The sequence below is a fragment of the Propithecus coquereli genome, unplaced genomic scaffold (genome assembly GCF_000956105.1).
Source record: "Propithecus coquereli isolate 6110/MARCELLA unplaced genomic scaffold, Pcoq_1.0 Scaffold1, whole genome shotgun sequence".
In the NCBI taxonomy this organism is placed as follows: domain Eukaryota; kingdom Metazoa; phylum Chordata; class Mammalia; order Primates; family Indriidae; genus Propithecus; species Propithecus coquereli.
The window spans coordinates 16,269,547-16,287,829 of record NW_012133857.1 but is presented as its reverse complement, the minus strand read 5'-3'; the positions used below and the strand labels follow the sequence as shown (position 1 = coordinate 16,287,829).

General features: G+C 52.8%; 2 protein-coding genes across 6 annotated transcripts in view; one reads left to right on the top strand and one right to left on the bottom strand.

Annotated features, from left to right (window-relative positions):
- Positions 1 to 9,251, top strand: part of CHDH (choline dehydrogenase) — a 25,228-nt gene extending 15,977 nt beyond the window's left edge. For both annotated transcript variants that reach the window (XM_012638194.1, XM_012638202.1), the window contains exons 2-8: positions 3,103 to 3,860; positions 4,582 to 4,733; positions 5,528 to 5,657; positions 6,516 to 6,650; positions 7,289 to 7,431; positions 7,935 to 8,037; positions 8,690 to 9,251. In XM_012638194.1, the coding sequence (XP_012493648.1) occupies positions 3,158 to 3,860; positions 4,582 to 4,733; positions 5,528 to 5,657; positions 6,516 to 6,650; positions 7,289 to 7,431; positions 7,935 to 8,037; positions 8,690 to 9,108 (1,785 nt within the window). In that variant the 5' untranslated portion in view covers positions 3,103 to 3,157 and the 3' untranslated portion in view covers positions 9,109 to 9,251. The remainder of the gene's footprint in view (positions 1 to 3,102; positions 3,861 to 4,581; positions 4,734 to 5,527; positions 5,658 to 6,515; positions 6,651 to 7,288; positions 7,432 to 7,934; positions 8,038 to 8,689) is intronic.
- A 2,726-nt stretch (positions 9,252 to 11,977) lies between these two features.
- Positions 11,978 to 18,283, bottom strand: part of CACNA1D (calcium channel, voltage-dependent, L type, alpha 1D subunit) — a 318,714-nt gene continuing 312,408 nt past the window's right edge. For 3 of the 4 annotated variants that reach the window (XM_012638174.1, XM_012638184.1, XM_012638166.1), the window contains 3 exons: positions 16,836 to 16,957; positions 14,969 to 15,289; positions 11,978 to 14,591 (listed from right to left, as the gene is read on the bottom strand). In XM_012638174.1, coding sequence (XP_012493628.1) covers positions 14,298 to 14,591; positions 14,969 to 15,289; positions 16,836 to 16,957 — 737 coding nt within the window. In that variant the 3' untranslated portion in view covers positions 11,978 to 14,297. The remainder of the gene's footprint in view (positions 14,592 to 14,968; positions 15,290 to 16,835; positions 16,958 to 18,283) is intronic. The other variant, XM_012638179.1, reaches the window with a different exon arrangement.

Sequence of the window (18,283 nt, the reverse complement as noted above, 5' to 3'; positions counted from 1 at the left end):
ATTAATTTCTTTCTATTTTTAGTAGAGACGGGGTCTCGTTCTTGCTCAGGCTGGTTTTGAACTCCTGAGCTCAAACAATCCGCCCGCCTCAGCCTCCCAGAGAGCTAGGATTACAGGCGTGACTCTTTTAGGTTTTCTACATAGATGATCATGTCATCTGCAAATAAAGACAGTTTTATTTCTTCCTTCCCAATCTGTGTACCTTTGATTTCCTTTTCTTATCTTATTGCATTAGATAATAGATGTTTTTTTTTTTTTTTTTTAACCATTAAGTATGATGTTGGCTATAGGGTTTTTGTAGATATTCTTTACCAAGTTGAGGAGATTCCTCTCTATTCCTAGTTTACTGAGAGTTTTTTTTTTTTTTAAATCGTGAATGGGTGTTAAATTTTGTCAGATGCTTTTTGTGCATCTTTTGATATGATCATGTGATTTTTCTTCTTTAACCTTGCTGATGTGATGGATCACATTAATTGATTTTTGAATGTTGAACCAATCTTTCATACCTGGGATAAATCCAGCTTGGTTGTAGCATGTAATTCTTTTTATACATAGTTGGATTCAATTTATTAATATTTTGGTGAGGATTTTTTTCATCTGTGTTCATGAGAGGTATCAGGCTATAGTTTTTTGTGTTTTTTTTCTTTCTTGTAATGTCTTTGTCTGGTTTTGGTATTAGGGTGATACCAACCTCACAGAATGCATTGGGAAGTAATCTTCTGCTTCCATCTTCTGGAAGAGATTGTAGAGAATTGGTTAATTTCTTCCTTAAATGTTTAGCAGAAATTACCAGTGAACTTAGCGAGGCTTGGTGCTTTACATTTTGGAATGTTATCAATTATCTATTCAATTTCTTTAATAGATACTGGCTTATTCAGAGTGTCTGTTTCTTCCTGTGTGAATTTTGGCAGGTTGTATCTTTCAAGGAGTTGGTCCATTTCATCTAAGTTATTTTAAAAGATGTATTCGCTAGGTATAGAGATTTTTTAAGGCACATTTTTGAAGCTCATTAAACTAGGCTTAGAGGTTTTTTTTTTTCTTTCAGTACTTACTTTCAAGTTGTCACACCATTGCCTTCTGGGTTACATATTTTCTGAGGAGAAGTTTGTTGTCATTCTTATATTTATTCCTGTGTATGTAATGTTTCTTATCTGATTACTTTGATGATTTTCTCTTTATCTTGGAGTTTAGCAATTTGACTATGATGCACTTAGATGTGTTTTTCTTTGTATTAATCATGCTTGGGATGCTCCAAGCTTCTTGAATCCATGGTGTTTTGTCTTGTCCTAATTTTGGAAATCTCAGCAATGATCTCTTCAAATTATTTCTTCTCCCCTGTTCTCTGTCTCTCTGTCATTCTTTCTCTCTGGCCTTTCCCCCCTCTATCTCCTTCTGTCCCTCTCCTCCTTCTGGGACTCCAATTATCCATACTTTAGTTAGTTTGATATTGTCCCAAAGCCCTTGGTTGTTTTGTTTTCTCTTTCTCTCTCTCTCTCTCTCTCTCTCTCTCTCTCGCTCTCGCTCTCGCTCTCTTCCCCTTTCGCTCTTTCTTCTCTTTATAGTTACGTTTGGGCAATTTGTTTTTACTAATTCTTTGCTTTGCTGTATGTAATTAAAAATTATTCATCTCCAATATTGTATTTTTTTGTCATTTTAGTCTTCAGCATTTTGCTGAAATTTCCTATCTGTTCAATGTGTCAAACGCCTTTTTAACTAAGTCTTTTATAGTGATCATTTTGGTTATTTTAAAATCTTTGTTTGATGGTTCTAACATCTGGGTGGTTCATCCCTTGGTCTGGGTCTGTTAACTACTTTATCTCTTTGTAAGGAATCATTCATTTGTCTTGCTTTTTTGTGTGTCTATTTTTTATTGAATGCTAGATCTTCTGTGTGACAGAATGGTAGAGACTGAGATAAATATATTTATGCCTGGGAAAGGCATGCCTTTTATTCTGCCATGTTGTTAGTGTGGAGTGTTGAGTCAGTCCAGTGGGGAGTTGAATGGTGCACAGCTGATACCCTGTGCTCGTGTGGGACCTGGAGCCCTGAACAGTTCTTCTCAGTGTTCCTGCTTCAGACATAGCATTTAGGAGGCCCTGCCACCTCATTGTCCTGTGCTGCACACCAGAGAGGAAGAGGAGGAGAAAGAGTCTTTTTCTATACTCCAGTGTTAATTAGGTTACTATTGTTACTTGGCACGGGGCTCATGGAAGGGGTTTTGGGGATTTAATATGGTTTTCTTTTGTTTTAGCCTCAGTCTTGGGCAGGCCCTGTAGGTGGAGCTTAGGCCTTGTAGGTGGAACTTTCTCTGATGTCCCTTGTCAGTGGAGATTTTGATGGCATACCCTGGTTCTTTTCCACCTCTGTGCACTGGGTATGTTGGAATTGATTTCAACGTTCTTGGGAAAGCTCCAAAAGCTATTGCCATTTCCCTGTTCAAACTCCAGTACTCTACAGATTGATATTTGAACAGTGTAGCTCTGACCCTGTCCCCTGCATAAACCCCCTCTAGCGCATCCCATAGCCCCTCTGGTCAAACGCTTTGAGCTCTATAGTCTTCTGCCTCTCACCCTGACCTTCTCTCATTATTTAAATCTGGTCCTTAACCCTGGCCCTAGACCATCAGTTTTGAAAGTAGATTTCTTTCTATGTATTACTAGAGAAAAAACAGTGCCTAGCAGCTGGTAGGGGCTGAGTAGCAGTTGCAAATGGGTGCAAGCACCCTGTTTTCTTTCTCCTCCTGTAAACCCCTTCCCTCCTGGGCCTGCCAGCAGGTAGACTCCTGCCCAGCCTCCAGATTCATGCACAGATGGCACAAGGCAGACATTCACCCCTAAGATTGGGTAGGGGCCTTTCTCCTGCCCACTTCCTGCCCTGTGCCTGTCCATCCTGGCACAGATATAACGGTATTGAACTCCTCCTAGTTCCCCTGGGTGGTGACCATGGGGACTGGACCTGCCCTACCCGGCCCTGGGCAGGCCCTTGGTGAGCGTGCTATGGACCTTTGCTACACCAGTGTGGCTGCCCAGCTTTGGAAGACTGATTCTTCATGTGCCTGCAGAGTTGATTTAAGATTTTCTTAAACCCCTTTTCTTGTTTTAGGAAAAAGTGAATCACCTCATTCCCTTCTGTGGATAAGAGGACTTGGGCTAGGAGCATGTGGTGTGTCCTGCGAGGCTGGAGGCAAGGGCTCCTGGGCCTGCATGGAGCCCTGGGGCTGCGGCAGCCCCTGGGCCTTCGAGCTCTGGCCCATGTGGGTTCACAGAGCGGGGACGAGTACAGCTACGTGGTGGTGGGCGCAGGCTCCGCAGGCTGTGTGCTGGCCAGACGACTCACAGAGGACCCCAATGAGCACGTGCTGTTGCTGGAGGCCGGGCCCAGGGACTTGTACGCAGGGAGCAAGCGGCTCTTGTGGAAGATCCACATGCCTGCGGCCCTCGTGGCCAACCTGTGCGACGACAGGTACAACTGGTGCTACCACACGGAGCCGCAGCCAGGCCTGGATGGCCGGGTGCTGTACTGGCCTCGCGGCCGAGTCTGGGGAGGCTCCTCATCCCTCAATGCCATGGTCTATATCCGTGGGCATGCTGAGGACTACAACCGCTGGCACCGCCAAGGCGCTGAGGGTTGGGACTACGCCCACTGCCTGCCCTACTTCCGCAAGGCGCAGGGCCACGAGCTGGGTGCCAGCAGGTACCGCGGCGGTGATGGCCCTCTGCACGTGTCCCGGGGCAAGACCAACCACCCACTGCACCAGGCATTCCTGGGGGCGGCACAGCAGGCTGGCTACCCCCTCACTGAGGACATGAACGGCTTCCAGCAAGAAGGCTTTGGCTGGATGGACATGACCATCCATGAAGGTAGTGTGTGGCCGCCCTTCTCCATCTACCTGGTTCCTCCTTTAAAAAAAAAGAAACTATCCCCTGTCATGGTCAGTAAGTGTGGACAGGCTGGGGCTGGAGTAGGTGGGAGGGATGTGATCCCTAGATGCCACAGAGCACAACCCAAAGCCCAATGGGAAATGACTGAGGAGAGTGACACTGAGGGCATTCTCTAGGCCTCTTGCCCCTGTTGGTATGGAAAATGGAGTCAGAGGGCAAACAGTCCAAAGTCCTCTAGAGACTTGCAGATGGGGAAACTGAAGCACAGAGCAGCAGCAAGGAACACATGGCCCTCTTTCCCCCTCTCCCTGGCTCATTTCCTCACCAGAGCCATGTCTGTCCTTCATGGGTGGGGAAACTGAGGCACAGTGATGATGAGCCTTGCTCACAGCAGGACAGAGGCAAGGCCAGGCTGCTCTGGGGCTCCTGCCCACCCCTTCAGGGTTCTCCCCTTCAGTCAGTTGTTCCTGGCCTTTGTATCATTCTGTCAAGGGCGAAGGTTATTTTTCCACCTGCTCCCAGGGGACTCCAGGCAGATGTGGACTTCAGTAGGGCGGGTCTTTTGGTCTCAGCCTCACTGTGAAGGCAGGGCTCGCACAGTCAGGATGGGACACATGTGTTCTCTCTCCAGCCCCTCCCTTCTGCCCAGGTGCGGGGGAGGGGCAGGGCCCAGGCCTGATCTCCTTGCTCCATCCTGCAGGCAAGCGCTGGAGCACGGCCTGCGCCTACCTGCACCCAGCCCTGAGCCGCACCAACCTCAGGGCCGAGGCCCGGACGCTTGTGAGCAGGGTGCTGTTTGAGGGCACCCGTGCAGTGGGCGTGGAGTATGTCAAGAACGGCCAGAGCCACACGGTGAGTGAACGACAGCTAGGGGGCAGGACAGGTGTGGGCAGGAACCCTGGTGGTCAGGCTTAGGGTAGGCAGAAGTCACGCCCTCCTCCTAGCTACACACTCTCATCCCTGGGATGAGGGGTGAGCAGCTGGTGGCAGTGGCCTGATGGCTTGTCCTTAGGGCCTCATAGGAGGCAGTGAGGAAGCCCCCAGCCCTGCCACCTGCAGAGGGTCTGTAGTACCCCAGTGTGGTTGCCCCCAGAGCCTCTGGTACGACACCCACCTTAGAGCAGCCCCCGGTGCCTTCCACGTGTTCCGAGGCGCTGACCTAACAGAGAGTTACAGGTTTATGCTAGAGGTTGGAACATTCATGAACGTGATTGGACTCTACATCTCTGCGGCGGCAGCAGTGTGTCAGGTTGTGTTTCACCCCCATGTGTCAATCTGGCTCGCTGCTTAACCTTATTTAGACCACTTGCTTTCATTCATCTCACGTAAGCTTCCCTGTGCTGTTTTAAGACCCTGGTCACTGTCTGGCTGTGGCAGAACGTATCAGAGCGTGGCCACACTCGATCATGACACACCACGACTGCATGTGCGGGTTGCTTTCCAATAGCAACACCGCTAACTTCCTCCCCTTGACCCCGGCCTGTGAGCCGGCTCTCCGCTGCCACCGCAGCAGTTTTCTTCCCAGCGCGCCACGTGGGTTCCACATGCTGCGTTCTCATGGCGCTGGCCAGAGTGGCACTGGCCCACGAGTCAGGAGAATGGCTGGCTTGTCAGGTGTGACCTGGCTGGCCCTCTGCCCCTTCTAGGCTTACGCTAGCAAAGAGGTGATTCTGAGCGGAGGCGCCATCAACTCTCCGCAGCTGCTCATGCTCTCGGGTGTCGGGAATGCAGATGACCTCAAGAAACTGGGCATCCCTGTGGTGTGCCACTTGCCTGGTGAGCCCCCTTCAAACTTCCCCAGAGGCTGTCTCTGCTCAGCAAAATGGCTTCTTGTACTTTATTAGCCCGGAACAGGGAGGGGGTGAGAGTCAGTGCTCCGTGGAACTGTCATGTCCTTCCCATGAGCCCTTCCCATGTCCCCCAGGCCTCACCTGACACCCTTACCCTGGGCCCTGAGTCTTTGCGTTGTTTCCTTCTCCCTCCCTGGCCACCCCATCCCACTGGGAGGAGTATCCACCCACGAATCCCCGCTGGCCGGGTGCGGGCCTGTCACCAGGGCAGCTCTGTGGTGAGAGGGGTCCAGGCTCTGTTCCCATCCACGGTACTCACCAGCTGCCCTAGCATTCGTGAGGTCAGCTCAGTACTGCGGAGCCTGCTCTTCACGTCAGACCTAAACTTTGTTTCATAAACTGTCTTCGGTGCCCTTGCGGACCTGGCCCTGGCTCTTACCCTCTGTAAGCCACACTCCCAGCAGGACCTTGTGCACGCGGGCTTTGGCGTGAGGGCCTGTGGGAGTGCAGCTTCCTCCTTCCCCAGGCCGGGGCTGCTGTCCCCATTCAGCGACAGCTCACCAAGCAATGCCTGCTGCAGGTGTGGGCCCTGCCCGCATGGAGGGTGCTGCTCAGCGGGGCTGACAGAGGGCATCTGGAGGCTGCCCTGGAGCATGTGAGAGAGGGCCGGACTTGGCCAGGGTGCTTGGTGTCTCTGCCTTTAAGCTGAGACCTGGGGGCCGAGCAGGAGCTGGCCCAGAAAATTAGTGGATAGATGAAAATTTTTCAAAACGGGGGGAGTGTGGAGAAGCCAGCTAACCCCCCCTTGGCAGCCATGTTTCCTGACCACTCCCTCCCATTTCAGGAGTTGGCCAGAACCTGCAGGACCACCTGGAGGTATATGTTCAGCAGGCGTGCACCCGCCCCATCACCCTCCATTCAGCACAGAAGCCCCTGCGGAAGGTCTGCATTGGTCTGGAGTGGCTCTGGAGGTTCACAGGTGGGCACTCGCCCGTGGCCTGGGTGGAGAGGGTCTGTGGGTCCATGGCCTCCTTCCTATGCAGCCGAGCAAGGGCTCCGGCCTCAGGGTGCTGGGTTCAAAGCTGGACTTTGCCATTTGCCTCAGCCCTGAGCTTCTGTTTTCCCTTCTGCAAAATGGGGACAGGCAGTTGCTGCCTGGTGGGCTGCTGTGAGGACTGGAAGCAATAGCTCACGCTGTGGAGCTGAGCACGGGGCCTGCTCGAGGCGAGACTGAGCAGGGTTAGGTGCTGCTCTTCCTTATGGATGGACATGGGTGGCCTTGAGCCAGACACCATGTGGGCACCAAGGGGCCAGGAGAAGAGGTACAGAGAAGACCTTGGTGCCAGACTGAGGAATCGGCATCTATCTTTCAGCATTTTCATTCTTGTTCTAGCTGTGTCTCAGAGTACTGCCTACACTAGGAAATGGCATTTATTCAGCCTGCGTTTCTCGCACACCTACTGTGCGCCATGTGCTGTGCTGGGTGGTAGGCCTGGGAGAGCCGCCTGGGGAAGAGGACAGATGTGACAGGGCTTGGGCCCAGGCCCCAGCATGGAGGCCAGGAGAAAGGAGGTCGCCCTGACTGGCTCTTCTGCCTGACCCTTTCCTGATCCTCAGGGGACGGGGCCACTGCCCATCTGGAAACAGGTGGCTTCATCCGCAGTCAGCCTGGGGTCCCCCACCCGGACATCCAGTTCCACTTCCTGCCGTCCCAAGTGATTGACCATGGGCGGGTCCCCACCCAGCAGGAGGCATACCAGGTGAGCAGATGGCATCTTGGCCCCACGGGACACTTCCTTTCCCCCTTTGGTAAGGGAAGATGCTCTCATCTTCTGCGGCAGCAGGGCCTTCAGGGTAGCAGGCACAATAAGCCTGCCCCTACCCTCCAGCTACCTAGCGTGCGGAGTGGGAAGAGGAGCAGGGGAGCCCAGCGAGGTGGTCTGTGTGGTACATGCAGAGGTATGACCACACCAGCTTGGGGCAGATATTCTAGGTCCCAAGCACCAGCAATGGGACAAATGAGCCTGGCTGGGCCCTGGGGTTGCCACCCCGGAAGTTCGGATAGCACAGTATAAAGCCAGGAGGAAGGAGTGATCCATCGAGGTGGTTTTCAACCCCTGGTGGAAGGGAGGTAGGATGCAGGCAAGTGCTCAAATGCGTCTGCTCCTAACTGGCTCTGGAAGCAGAGGCCCACCCCGCAGGACACCCGGGGCCTCCCTGAGCCACTGAGCTGGGGGTCACTGCTTCCTTGGGGTTCTCCTAGGTGCACGTGGGGACCATGCGGGGCACGAGTGTGGGCTGGCTCAAGCTGAGAAGTGCCAATCCACAAGACCACCCGGTGATCCAGCCCAACTACTTGTCGACAGGTAATTCAGCAGCCACCTTCATCTGGCCTGGCCTTGAATGAATGAACGCCTGTTCCTGTTTGTCCCCAAGCCTTGCCTCTGGGCCACACTTGGAGACACGAGTTACCCTCTCCCCCACCCTGCCCCAGCACTCCAGGCTGTCCACTTGAACGTGCTGCTCCGTAGTGTTCTGAGTCTTCATTTTACACAGGGGGAGAGATTTGCAGCTTTCAGAACACGAGGTGCAGGGAGACCTGGCTGTGCTCACACAGCGTTTTCCTGCTGTTACTCTAAGCAGCCTCCAGAAGCAAATCATGTTTCTGGGTCTGCTTCTTTGCAGGCAGCAAAAACGAGCACTCCCCATCTGCTCACAGCCACCCTGGGGCAGAGGCAAGATGTGTGTTCTTATCCCTGCCTCGCACATCAGCCCGACCCCGATTTAAACCTGGCCTCTGGGGCAGGCTGTGTCTGTCTAGGCGGCCACCTTTTAGCTACCCAGGACTCTGCTTGGTTGCAGCCTAACCACCTATGGGCAGGTGACAGGCAACTCCGTGCCTCAGTCCTCCTCATCCCTGAACTTTGTCCCCAAACCCTCTCTCCTCTGGCAGCTTACTGAGCTTATTGAGGCCACGCGGTAAGAGGGGGAGTCTCACCCATGTCCTCTTCTTGACAGAAACAGACATTGAGGACTTCCGTCTGTGTGTGAAGCTCACCAGAGAAATTTTTGCACAGGAAGCCCTGGCTCCATTCCGGGGGAAAGAGCTCCAGCCAGGGAGCCACGTTCAGTCAGATAAAGAGATAGATGCCTTTGTGCGGGCAAAGGCTGACAGTGCCTATCACCCCTCGTGCACCTGCAAGATGGGCCAGCCCTCCGACCCCACTGCCGTGGTGGATCCGCAGACCAAGGTCCTCGGGGTGGAAAACCTCAGGGTCATCGACGCCTCCATCATGCCCAGCGTGGTCAGCGGCAACCTGAACGCTCCCACGATCATGCTCGCAGAGAAAGCAGCTGACATTATTAAGGGGCAGCCTGCACTGTGGGACAAGGACGTCCCTGTCTACAAGCCCAGGACCCTGGACACCCAGCGTTAAGGCAATCACTGCCCCTCGACAAGCCAAGAGGGCCAGCACAGCCCTTGCTCCAAATGTCCTTCCTGAAACTGTCTAGAACGTTAGGACCCAGGAGGCACCCTACTCCGTGGCTGAGCATTGGATAATTCCTTGGGAAATAAGACCGGTATTGGGCAGAGAATCAAGCTCCTTTTCCTTGGTGTTTCCCTGTGGGCCCTTTGGGGAAGACGAGGATTCAGGCTGCGGCCTCTCCTCCCTGCCTCGTGGAGGGACAGTAGAGGCGACGGGTTCACTCCTGCCACATCCTTGCCTCGTGTCCTGGGGTGCTCTCTACCGCAGGACCCTGCAAGCCCCTGAGAGCAGGTGCTGGGCTCCCCAGGCAGAGGCATCCTCGAGCTCCAGGTGAGGCTGGAGTCACGCAGTACTTAGCTGGAGCTGCACCGAAGTCCCCAGAATCCCTGTTCAGAGGGAGAGCTGCCTGCTGGCAGGAAAGCAGGCTTTTTCTTTCCCTTTGCTTCCTAGTCTCACTCCCAGAGTGAGGCGGGTAACCGGGGCTCTGCTGGGTCATGGAGGGGCTGTGACCACTTCTCCAGTGCTCTGGTTCTTACTAAACATGATTAGCCACACTGAGAGGATTTCTGGACCTTGTTCAAGGAGAGAGGGGTCTGGAGGGAATGCCACTTGGCTTCACTACCAAAGGTTCCACAACTTAGCGTAGTAAAAGATTTTCCTGTTGCCAGAAAACGCAGAGCGAACTCCATGTACCAGATCGTGCTTCTTACTGAGCAGCTGGCCCGAGAGAGGGCTCTTTCACATCGGCCCGGGCAGCAGCTCAGCGCCAGCAACTCAGCGGCAGCGGACAGGGCTGGCTGATTCCTATTCTCTAGACGTCCACGCGAGCAGACCGGGACGGAGCTGAGACTGATGGGAAAAGCACTTAAGTACAGGCAGGCGGACCCTGTAGAAATGCCATTGCATGAAAGGAAAATAAATTGGTGAGTTTTGGGGGGAAAAAACAGATACAAGTAGCATTTAGCATTTTATACAGCTCTTTGGTCTTTAAATTTCTTATTCAATAATGTGATCCAGTAACTTATTTTTGAACTGAGATGTCTTATCCAGACTGTTCATACAAGGTAACGAAAAGTAACTGCATTTTGGATGGACTTTTCTGAAGCTGCCCACAGCTGCTGCCCTCTGGGTCCCAGAGCGGCCTGTAGGGGTGTCCGAGAGCACATGCTGATGCGGGTAAGGGCTGAGAAGGAAAGGTTAGGTGTGCGTATGAGGCGGCGGGGGAGTGGGGTGGGGTGTCCCCAGGCTGGACCATAACTGCACTGACCCTTCTGCCCTGGTCTGGACATGGACGTGGCAGGTGACAGTCACTTAGTTCTATCATCTCTGCGTCCTGTGGCGTGTCAGCCTCTGAGACAGTGGTGGATTCAGGCGGCAGCTGTATTTTAAGAGAAGCAGAACACCATGGGGTAAGAGGAGCTCGTGTGGCGTGCTGGGCAATGGCTTCCAGGCCCCCTCACCCTCGGATACTCAGGTGTGTTCCACACAATCGCACAATGTAGCCATACGTGGAAATGAGCTTCAAAAGAAAAGACAGCGAGTGTTACATGTCCAGAACGTGTCTGAAAAGTCTACTGCTATCGGGGGAGACTTTTGCCCCAGACAGAGTGGCTGTAGAAGCCAGAGTGGGGAGGGCAGGCTACAAAGTGGGGTGCGCGGAGGCTCTGCTAGCTTTAGTCTCGTGGGGAATCAGGCCCCTTGGCAAAAAGCCTGCAATACCTAAAAAGCGGAAAAAGGTGCTTTGAAAGAAAAATGCTTGAAAGAGTACAACAGAACACTGTGCTTGTGCCCTGTCGAAGAAACCTGTGTGTGCGCCACAGACCACGCCAGTGGGCGGGCAGGCTCGGAGCATCTGCCGGCAGGCCTGGAGCTGTGGGCGCCCGCACGTACCGCCTTTCTGCTAACAGTAACTTCATAAATTCAAACAGATTCTTCCCTCCAGCCAAACCTTGTCATCATCCCAGAGATTATTTTATGTTTCCACTGATAAAGCAAATTAACATCAGATTGAATACATAGACTTTCTTTTTCTTAGAAATCAGAAAAATACACCCTTCACCAGGCCAGGCTGTCCCAGACCACCCTGTCACTCCTGTTGTGATGTTGGAAGCCAGGGCCTAGGCCTGCTCTTCCTCCTCCTCCTGCCCTCCCAGTCCCCAGTAGAGGAGAGAGATCATTTTACAGAAATAAAAGCCTATTCAATGAACAAAAGCATAGCTATAGTCAGTTTCTGAGTCGGGGTGGGCAGGTTGGGGAGCTGGGGCTGTGTGTATAACACCAGCTCTGTTGCTAGCCAGTTTTTTAAATCCACCAACTGCCCTCGGAATGCTAAAAGCCTGTGTGGGAAGACGCGATTGGCAGAGACGCTTAAGGCTGCAAAAAGTACACAACGTGAAATAAGACAGACTGCTCTGGCTGCTGTCACAGGGCGGGTCAGCAGTAAAGTGGGTCGTGGGTTGCACACGGGACCCACACCCCTCCCCGTGCAGCCCTTACCCCAGGGCCCTAACACCCCGGCTGCCTCCACTCTGGAACTTCCCTGGATAGCGCTGGGAAGTGCTACCTGGTTAAGCAGGGGTCTGGCTCTTTGGGTGGAAATTGAGGTCCACACACCGAGCAGAGATGGTCCTTAGTGAGGTTCTCACTGCCAGCTGTTGATTAAATCATCGCTGTATTTCCATTTTGTGAGATTACGAAAAACACAAGATTCAAGAGACGAAATGTACTGTTCCTGTGGATGCAATTATTTTTTGCGGGGGAGGGGAAACCAAAAAGGAGAGAGATTTATTCTTAAAACTTTCCTAAAACAAAAGGAAAAAAACATGCTCTACAACTTCAAATTTTTCTTCCAAAGAAAAATTTAATATTAGATGAGAGGTCGAACCAGGCTTAAAGCAGACAGAGATTAGGAAGTGGTGCAGCCTGTAAAAACGCCAGTTTTTAAGTACTGACTTTGGAAAAGATCACCACCTACACCAGATGCTCAGGGTCCTGGTGCAGCGATTTTGGCTGGATGACATTAAGCCACACAGTAAGACCAATACCCAACGGAGAGACACAGAGTCCAAGGTAATGTTGACAGTGGTGTAGCCCTTTGGGAGAAATTGTCCTCCCTGCAGCTGGTATGAAGTTACCGTTGGCACCGAAGGAGCCAGGAAGATGAGAAAGAACCTGCGTGATTACAGAACTGCCCGCAGAGTACCTGCCCCTCAGAAGCTCTCGCTGGCACACGCCAGCCCTGTGCAAGGAGAGCTCCCAAATGTGACAAAATTATTACACAGTTTTATTCTGAAGAACATTTTGCATTTTAATAAAAAAGGATTTATGTCAGGAAATAGTCATTTACAAACCTTGGAGTGTTTTTGCCTGGACCTGGAGTAAGAATGTCTTAAGAAGAGGTTTGTAAGGTTTTTATAACAAAGTGGTGTTATTTACAAAAAACAAACAAACAAACAAAAAAAAAACCCAAAAAACGTTAACAGGTTGTCTATGTTCTATTTAAAAATTTTGAACCAAAATCGCTACCTGTCTTTTGTGATCACAGGGAATCTCTGCCAAGGTAACTTGACAAAATCAGTAGAATTCAGTTAACAGAAAAGGAAGCCTTGACGGTTCTAATGATGCCAAAGTGGGTTTTCATCAGGACGAACAATCGGAGTGTGAGTGCATTCTAATGAAAACTTCAGCCCTCGTTCAATTGCATATAAAAGCCCTCAAAGAGAACACACAGTACAGCAACGTTTTGTAAAAGGCAACAATACGATTTGTACAGACCCCGACATTCTAATCCTATAGGTCACCATGTTGCTCCCTCTGTCCCCCCACCCCCACCCCCCTTAAGACAAGCAGCACCAGTCCCCAGGGGACAAGAGCACATGTACTTCGTTTGCCTACATGAGTATTTCTGCACCAGAGATGCAAAAATGTCCCATGTGAGCAGCTGAGAAAACCAAAGTCTGGGATGCCACAGGGGCAGAGTGGGCCAGCTCGACCTACCAGAGGGTTATTAAAACAAAAGACAGTCGCAACCTACAGTGGATCAAAAGGTACAATATCAAAATCATAGAACTCTTGCCCAAAGGAAAGACTGCAAATAGTCATCTGGTATATCTTGGGTAAAGATACGTTTATAATGACTCAAAATATTTTTAAAAAATTTCTGGAGTGTCAAGTTCTTTTGAACTCAAAATTTTACCCTCAAAGGATTTTCACTGAATAAATGAGAATTGGCTCTATTTCTTCTACTTCTGTATAGCCCAAGTAAAAATACTAATAATTTCTAGATTTCAGTGGGGAACTACAATTATTAGGACCCATGGATATTGCTGCAGTTCAAATACGGTACAATAATTACAAAATATAGACCATCTCTTTACAAATACAAATTATAGTATATTACAAATCATGTACAATAAATCTATAATTTTTAAACAAACTAGCGTATCTAAGTTTACCTGGTTGCGAGTGCATTATTCCAGTTTACGGTTGCCCTTCGCATGACAGTCAGAAACCGACCATCTGAGTGATATTCTTGTATGTAAACTGGCGTCATGTAACAGAAAACCTTGTGTATGAGGTCCCATTGCCCTCTCGTGATGACTGCTGGCAGGTGGTTCTGACTTCCTCACTGTGTTTCAGAACAGCTAAACAGGAACCAGGAAGCAGTGTGTCTGGGGGAAAGGGCTTACAAATGGAGATGCTGGGCCCCGTGACTGTCTGATATGCTAGACCGAGGGCTGAGGTAATGACACAGGTGTGGTGATGGTCATCACCTGTAACCTTCCCCCGCCACGCCTTCGGGCGGGTGGGCGCAGGGCCCCACGTGCAGAAGACGCAGCCGCCACTGCGGTGCCGCTGGGACAGTCAGGCAGGCCTGTCTGCCCTCCTCACCCTTCCTCTCCGAGAGGGCTGCACCTACTGTCTCCTGCAGCCAGGCCAAGCACGTCGTGCACTGCTGGGCTCCGCCGCTCGGCACCTGTTGCCACCAGGTTTATGGCTTTCTTGAGGCATGACATCACTTGTACAAAAGTCTAATTGAATACTGACTCCCAGCCAGTGCCTAACTTCCCCAGCTACGAGGCACTTTTCTCCGGCCCCCCTGCACCCCACCTGAGGCTGGGCCAGTCTGTCCCCCGGCGCTACAAGGTGGTGATGCATATCATCTCATCTGCCAGGTCCTCCTCCTCTCTCCCCGGGTCTGGCTCGTCGTCGCTGTAGCCGGGACCAAAGTCCTGGAGCTCGTAGTCCTGCCGGTGTGAGATGGGGCCCAGGTCCCCGTTGGCTCGGGGATGCACGCTGCCGTTAAGCAGGGTGCTGGCCGCACTCTCCATCTCATCGATGGTCAGGTCACAGGCATCGGCGATTTCGTGTTTTGTTGCTGACACAAATTTTGGGTCCCTTGCATAGCGGCCTAAGCCTTCAGATATCAGGACCTGTATAGGAAAGAGGATTAACCGTTGGGGAGGGGGGAAATGACAGAAAAGTCAACTTGAGCACTAACTGTAGCATGTGCTTTGGGGACTCGGCACCATCGTGTCTACTCGACCTCATTCGTGAGATACCTCACGTAAACAGCTTTGGCTTTGGAAATGGCATGGGGCTGAAAACTACGCATGGCCCCAACAAGAGTGAAACCCAGGAGGGGGAAAAATTAAGCATAAACCGGTAATATCTGCAGGAACAGCACATTTATGAGAATCAGCAGTGGCAGCCAGTTCTCCTCCTGCTTTAAATACATTCAAGCTGCTGAGAAGTGTCCAGCCGAGGCAGCCTGGCCCCGGAGCCTGCTCTCCCGTGCCCGAGATCTCACCGCCTCCACCAAGCTGTCCGCACTCCTCTGCTTGTCGCTGTTCTTGTTCCGGAAGCTGCTGGGGACGGTCAGGCTGGCTGGTGTGAAAGTCCGATAGGAGATGTCGGGCTCATCTGTGTACCAGGAGCTGCGGTGCAGGGACGGCAGGCTGCCGTTGACCTGGTCCAGGGACTCTGACCGATCCACCTGGATCAGCGGGGTGTAGCATGGTGTCCAGTCCCGGTACGGAGGGGTTGCTGGAGGGGTGACCCAGGACCGGGTTGAGTGACTTGGCGAGTACTTCTGGGCTTTACTCGAATCTAGGCCCGCAACTGCCATGATCTGAGGAGAGAGAGGAAGGTGGGGACACCAGAGGTCCAGGCCTCATGCCGCCTCCAAACAGACCGAGCCCAAGTGTGGGCGCTGCTCTGCAGGGCAGCCCAGACACGGCCTTTCAAAGGACATGGGCACGCTGAAGCAACTAAATGAACTGGCAGAAGTTTGGCTTTCTAGGGGGCTGTGCTTTCTTCTCCCCCAAATCCCTAATGCATTTCCTATGACTGTTCCCAAGGAGTCACCTGTTGCTAGGTCGTGGAACTGCTGCTGACTGAGAAAGACAAAGGGCTGCGTGCGCTGACCACCCCGTCCACGCTGGACCTCAGTAGCGAAGTCTGTGCAGAGAAAACTGCCGATTCCAGCACGTACAGGGAAACACAGCTGCTTCTCTGCTCTCACGCAGCTCATCCCAGCACCAGCACCTGGTCGGTCCTAGAGCAGCGGCTACAAGCCCTGCCACTCTCAAGCCCACCATGGCAGACCCACCCTGGGATCCCCACTCTGCAGGGAGGGGCGCTGAGGCCCAGTCTGCATGAACAGCACAGGTTCCTGGCCATGGCCGCCGGAGGGAGGTGCTGGGACGACATGGGCCTGGTCAGGCGGAGGAGAGGGAAGTACGTTCCATGCACGTGCCCCTTATAGATTTCCGTGCCTACTTGGTTCATGGCATCAGATGGCCTGGGCCTTCCCAAGGTTTGTCCTTCTTCCATGACACAGGGGAGAAATAAAACTTAGCATAAAAAGTGAAGGCAGAGGAATAAAAAGGCGGCAGAGACTTGAACGGAAAATCTGAAATGGCAGCTCAGTGTTCCCATGCTCAGGACTCTCGGGGCCAGAACCTGCAGGGAGACCTGGCCCTGCCCACTGGCTGGCTACGCTCGCTGTGTGCTGGAAGCTCCCTCAACCACGCCCTTCCCCCCACAAATGGACGGCATCTCTGATGTGATATTTTCAGAAAAAAAAGTGCCATATTCTTGTCCTTGAGGCAAAGCCCTGGTGAGCGGGCTCCGGCCCCGCCTGCCTTCCTGTCCAGCCACCCTCACTGTGGACGGGTCATTCTCCCTGGACCGCACTCCCTGGTCAGTGGGCAGGAGGCTCACCCACCTTCTCCCTGACAGGGATCCTGCCCACAGACAGCTCTGTAAACTCGTCTTAACAAAGGAACCACTTCTCAGAGCAAGTAAAGGGCTGTTGCGATTGTTCGGAATCAGTCAAGTGGCCCTACTCCCTGGGGCCCAGGCCGTACCAAGCCCTGTATTCGACGCCAAGAAGAGATGTGGGGGCAGGGGAGACTGTGCGCTAGGCAGAGGCCAGCTTTGGAAGCCGACTCCTTGGATCCGAATACCAGCTGGGCACTCAGCTGTGTGAGCTTGGGCAGAATGGGGTGGCTGCATCCACTTGGCAGGGTTGTTACAGGATTGAACCAGCCTACAGGTGAGGGTTCTCCCCTTCCCTCCTGGTGCTGGTAGCCAAGGGGAAGAGAGTGTCCTGAGGGTGGGTCCTATGCAGGTGTGCCCCAGGCAGGTGGGCAAGGCCAGGTGGGCTGGCTTACCTGTTGCTGCATCAGGTGCAGAGGCAGGGCCGTGCGGTGGGGGAAGGCAGGAGACAGTGGGACCTCCTCCTGGCTGCCCTGCCGGCGCAGGCACTCGAAGTTGAAGGAGGATCTCCGGTGGGCTAAGAAAGCAAAGCACACCACCAGCTGTGACGCGAGTTCTCTGTGTGGGGGGACACTGTGTCTCAGGAGCCACCCCCACCCCCGACACTCAGCAGGGAGCCCAGGAAGAAAGAGGCAGAATGCCCAAGAGATAGAATTATGTAGTAAGGTCTCTAAATTTTTGGAGGGGAGAATGAAGGAAAAAGCCCACTGTTTTTAAAAAGCACAAACTTAAAAGAGTTTTAAATGTTTGCCCGCTCCTAGGAGGAGCTAAGGCTGCCCAGAGGGCCGGTACTCTGAGTCAGCAGCCCTGGCCCTGCGTGCTGCGGGGAACACGGCATTTCAGTGCAACCACGCTAGTCACTCCAGAACCCCACAGACACTGCCTGCTGCCACCTCCCAGACACCTCCCTGGGGGCTGGGATATCCCGCGGGGGCTCCTGTGTTTACACCTCTGTCTTAAAGGGAAGGATTCGACCTGCCCTGATCTGCTCAACCAGGTAATAAGCAAATTCTTTGTTGGATAAGACTGAAGACAAACAAAGAACATCGCTAACTTTGAGACCCTGGTTGTCCTGCTAAGAGCTGTTTCTACTAGAGGCCCCCACACAGGCTGAGCCATGACAAGAGGTCCACAGCTTCCAGCCTAATAGGGCACCAGATCAGTCTGAATTCTGGGGCCCTCCTGGAAACCCCTCCATTGCTGCAGAGTGGGCTTCGGGGGCCTCACCTGGAGTTTGCAAGGCAGTGGCTGCGGCATTTCAGCAGCTCCTCTCTTCACCTCTACTTTTCTAACTAAGCTCACGGCATGTCCCAGCCCTGGCAAAACTGTCCATGCCCCTAGTTCCTGTACTGGAAAACCTCAGGGACTAGCCTGGAGAGGCCTCCATGGGGCTGGGGCTGTACTGAAGGCCAGGCTAGCCCTTGGCCTGCTACTGCCCAGTGGAGAGGAACGAGACAGCCAGCGGCCTGGTCTCTCAGGCCCATGCGCACTGTGGGGCATGCTGAGGCCACCCGGTGGAGCTGCCGATGTGGAACCCGGACCGCTGCCGTCCTCAGAAAGCCTTCCCTCCGCGCACCACCCAGGGCCTGAGGCAACAGTGTGTCCTGAGCATGGGGCGCCTGGTCAGCACCACCTCTCGGACCTGAGGTCAGGCTGTGCTCTGCACAGCGATCTCTGGAGCAGGAAGTGATCCCACTGTTGCTGAGCACACAGGCCGGAGGGGTGACATGTTCTCCCTGCCTGAGGTCTGAGTGGAGGGACAGCAACGTAAAGCCACCTCACATACACAGAGGGCAGCCGCCCCTGCCCGCCTTGGGCATTCTCGTGCTCACTGGGCTGGCCG